Raw genomic sequence first — 4,179 nt, 5'->3', positions numbered from 1 at the left:
ATTAGTATGTCATTTATTTTATCTATTTAAATTTAAAATTTTAGAATTTAAAATTTAAGTTTTATTATAAAAAAAATTCTGAAAAAAAATTATATATAATTTATTTATTATAATAAAAATTCTCACTTAAAATTATATTTCAATTTAAATTAAAAACTCAAATTAATAAATTAATAATTTCTACTTTTTCTTCTTTTGTTTTCTTTGGTTAATTATAAAGTATGGTTTGCAGAAATTCCACCGTGACCTGCCCCCAACGCCAGTGTTTGCCTACGGCGAATCCAAGGAAGCCGCAACAGTACCTGGTCCCACAATAGAGGCCTTACATGGGATTGAAACGCGAGTAATGTGGCGAAATCACCTCCCTTCAAAGCACATTCTCCCGTGGGACCCAACCATCCCGACTGCCCAACCCTCCACCAAGAGAGGCATCCCGACGGTGGTCCACCTCCACGGCGGCATCGACGAGCCCGCCAGCGACGGCAACTCCAACTCTTGGTTCACCAAAGCATTTCGAGAAGTGGGCCCAACTTGGGCCCAAAAAACGTATCGCTACCGCAACCTCCAGCATCCGGGGAATCTCTGGTACCACGACCATGCCATGGGCCTGACTCGAGTCAACCTCTTGGCGGGCCTCATCGGGGCCTATGTCATCCGTGACCGGAAAGTGGAGGCCCACCTCAGACTTCCCACTGGCGACGAGTTTGACCGTACACTGGTCGTCTTTGACCGTAGCTTTCGTACAGACGGTTCAATTTTCATGAACTCCACCGGGAATAATCCTTCTATCCATCCACAGTGGCAGCCCGAGTACTTCGGCGACGCCATAATTGTGAATGGAAAAGCTTGGCCTAAGATGACAGTACGACGTCGTAAATACAGATTCAGAATCATCAACGCCAGCAATGCGAGATTCTTTAGATTCTTCTTCACCAACGGTCTCAGATTTATCCATGTTGGATCCGATTCGGCATACATTGAAAAACCAGTGCGTAGTAAAGACACTTTGTTGGGGCCATCTGAGATCACAGATGTCATTGTTGACTTTTCAGAGTCAAAGAGTAAGAGTGTTATTCTAGCCAATGATGCACCGTATCCTTACCCGTCTGGGGATCCTGTAAATGAGGCTAATAGTAAGGTCATAAGGTTTGATATCCTTAACCATCCGGAGATTGACACGTGGAGAATTCCTAAGAGGTTGATCCGTTATCCGAAGGCGGATCTATCAGGTGTGACGCGCACACGGTACATAGCTATGTATGAGTACACGAGCAACATCGATGAGCCGACTCATCTTTATCTAAATGGGAAGCCATATGAGTCGGCTGCGACAGAAACGCCGAAGGTGGGGACCACAGAGGTGTGGGAGGTGATCAATCTAACGGAGGACAATCATCCGCTGCACATACACTTGGGGTTGTTTGTGGCGTTGGAACAAAAAGAGCTACTCAACGTGGAGGAGTTCAAGGGTTGTATGACTAGATTCAATGACGCAATCAGGTGCCACATAGGCAAGTATGCACGTGGCAAGAGTGTGAATGTGCCGATCCATGAGAGAGGGTGGAAAAACGTGTTCAAGATGAGACCTGGTTTCGTGACGAAAATTCTCGTGAGATTTGCTTACATACACTCACATGCATCATACCCGTTCGATGCGACCGCAGAGCCTGGTTACGTGTACCATTGCCATGTAAGAACATCCTCTCTCTTTCACCTTTTTAGTTCATGAGAACCCATTTTGGTGATTGCCAAAGTAAAACACATGTTCATATATTTATGCACTTAGGTTATTATGAACCTTAAAGTGTTGTGGAAATATGATTTCTAAAAAGTTGGTTTTATCATTGGCTCTCTCTTTTCACCGTTTAATTAAAAGCACATCTCTATGCATATAAAAATAGAATCTTTTTATTTATGCTAAAAGAGTCTTTTTAATTGGTTCTACACTTGTGAAGATATCTGAGTTGTGGAAGTAGAAGGAACCTCTTTTTCTTAACCAAAAAAGGAACAGAGAAAAGACTAGAGAGACTTGGTTTTGATGATGAATTAAGGAACAGGGTAAATGACAAATTCATCAAACTGAGGAAATCAAGAAAAATCGAGGTAGAAGTTAGAAACTTGCTTAATGCGTATCCCAATAAGGTAAAGAAATCACGGGTATGCACTTGAGTGTCCAATAATTTTGTGCAGAAAGAAACTGAAAAAAGCTTGCGAATCTATCCATATACAGCCGAATCCGGCCTGTGGCTAGTGCCTTGGTTCTAGGTTCCAAACGCAATTCCGAGAGCCATCAATTTCATCATCTTCCAAAGGGGTTATATTTCTCTATAGAGCATTCCTATTTGTCTCTATCAGGTTATATCCCCATCAAACATAGGATCTGGGCTCCACTGGTGGGGTCTATGTGAGTCTCACTTTGTGGGGCCTACTTCTTCTGTCTATGATTGGAGATTAATCACTGTTGGAATGAAAAAGCATTTTTCATTTTTATATATTCTACAAAGGGAATATATTTCTATGAAATTCTTTAAATTTGATGGTCGTTTATGAATTTTTATTTATATGCAGATATTGGATCATGAAGACAATGCGATGATGAGACCCTTGAAAATCGTCAGTTGAGAAGGCTAGAGAAGTAATCTTAATTTGTACAAGCCTTGTAAAAAAATTGGTAACTAAGTGGAACGTTTGTCTAATTTTTCAAAGCTCAAATTAAAATTTTCACCTTTCTAATTAATTTTGCTACACATTTCCGTTTGATTATATGCAGGACTATACGGACACAATGCTTCTCCAATCTCTGAGGGGCTGTTCTTTTGTCATTTTTGAGTTAGGTGATTTGAACGTATACACATTTCCGTTTGATTATATGCAGGACTATACGGACACAATGCTTCTCGAATCTCTGAGGGGCTGTTCTTTTGTCATTTTTGAGTTAGATGATTTGAGCGTAGATTTTAAATTGAGTTTAAGTTGTAACTTGAGTTGAAGTTGTAATTTGAGTTTGTGTTTGATTGTTTACATTTGAGTTATGGTTTGAGATAAGAGTCTTTTTGAGTTTGTGTTTGAGTGAGTTAAAACTTGAATTTGTATTTAGATAGTATTTTAATAAAAACACAATTCTGATGAAAAATTTTAATAGGTATATGGGTGAGGTTTTATTCGTCTTTTTGTTGTCAACGCATAGAAAAAAAAATCATCTCAATCAGAATTAAAACGAAAAAGTTATAATATTTTTAAGAATAGAAAAAATACTGTTCATTAATTTGAATTCGAGTTTCTGGCATCGAGTTAAAGGGAAAACTTAAATTCGAGTTTTAATCTCAAATTCGAGTTCAAACTTAAAAGAATATGAACTTAAATAAAATTATTACTCGAATTATTATTATTTTTTTTAGTTTTTGACTAAAAAAAGAGCTGACGAACAGCCTCCGAATAATCCGGTGATCTTGCTGGAAGGATAACCTTAATGCCGGGAATTAGTGCATAACTCAATGCATGTTATATATGTTTTGTTTTTTCGTTTCGTTTCGTTTTGTTTTATTTATTTATTTATTTATTTTAGCTTAAAGACATGTTTAAGATATGTTTGCGATGCGGTTTTGCAAAAGGTTGCTTTGAGAAAAACCCGAATCAAGTCCACCCATTCTAATAATCCAACATATTGTTTCTCTATCGTAGAAAAGTTAGATTGAACAACTTAAACATTCCTAATATTTCTTTTCTGGTATTAATGTTGACAAATCTGGCAGTCAAATGAACAATGAATAAAAATAAAAATAATATAGATACAAAGTATTTTAAGTAAAAAACTCTCCAAAGAGACGGGAAAAAATTATGGGACAAGTGTATAAAGATTTTATTATGAAAAATGAGGATTATAATATTCTCTCTAAATTACACGGAGAGAACAATAAAAACCGCTCTCTCATTTAGACATGAGAAATAGCTCAAAAAAAAAAACTGGAGAAACTAAGGGCGCGTTTAGAACTCGTTCTAAAATGATTTTTTTAATATAAAAATGAAAACATTTTTAATTTTAGACAGAAATCAGTTTTAAAAATACGTTTGGTAGTTTTATCAAGAGATTGTTTTCAGTATAAAAAACTCATTAATGTCTTTCTCTCTCTCTTTATGCTCGAGAAAGGAGAAAATGAAAACAAAAAATGAAAAACGACT

General features: G+C 36.9%; 1 protein-coding gene across 1 annotated transcript; it reads left to right on the top strand.

The window, feature by feature from the left end:
- Nucleotides 1-232: 232 nt before the first annotated feature.
- On the top strand, nt 233-2,785 carry LOC21405760 (multicopper oxidase LPR1; the record flags this gene model as incomplete). The annotated part of the gene is made up of 3 exons (XM_024163629.1): nt 233-1,690; nt 2,569-2,635; nt 2,771-2,785. Coding segments are annotated over 2 exons (1,512 nt in total), but the record flags the coding sequence as incomplete, so codon positions are not given.
- Nucleotides 2,786-4,179: the final 1,394 nt, after the last annotated feature.

This window comes from Morus notabilis, unplaced genomic scaffold, assembly GCF_000414095.1.
Source record: "Morus notabilis unplaced genomic scaffold, ASM41409v2 Scaffold538, whole genome shotgun sequence".
Classification (NCBI taxonomy): domain Eukaryota; kingdom Viridiplantae; phylum Streptophyta; class Magnoliopsida; order Rosales; family Moraceae; genus Morus; species Morus notabilis.
This window is presented reverse-complemented; position numbering and strand designations above follow the sequence as displayed.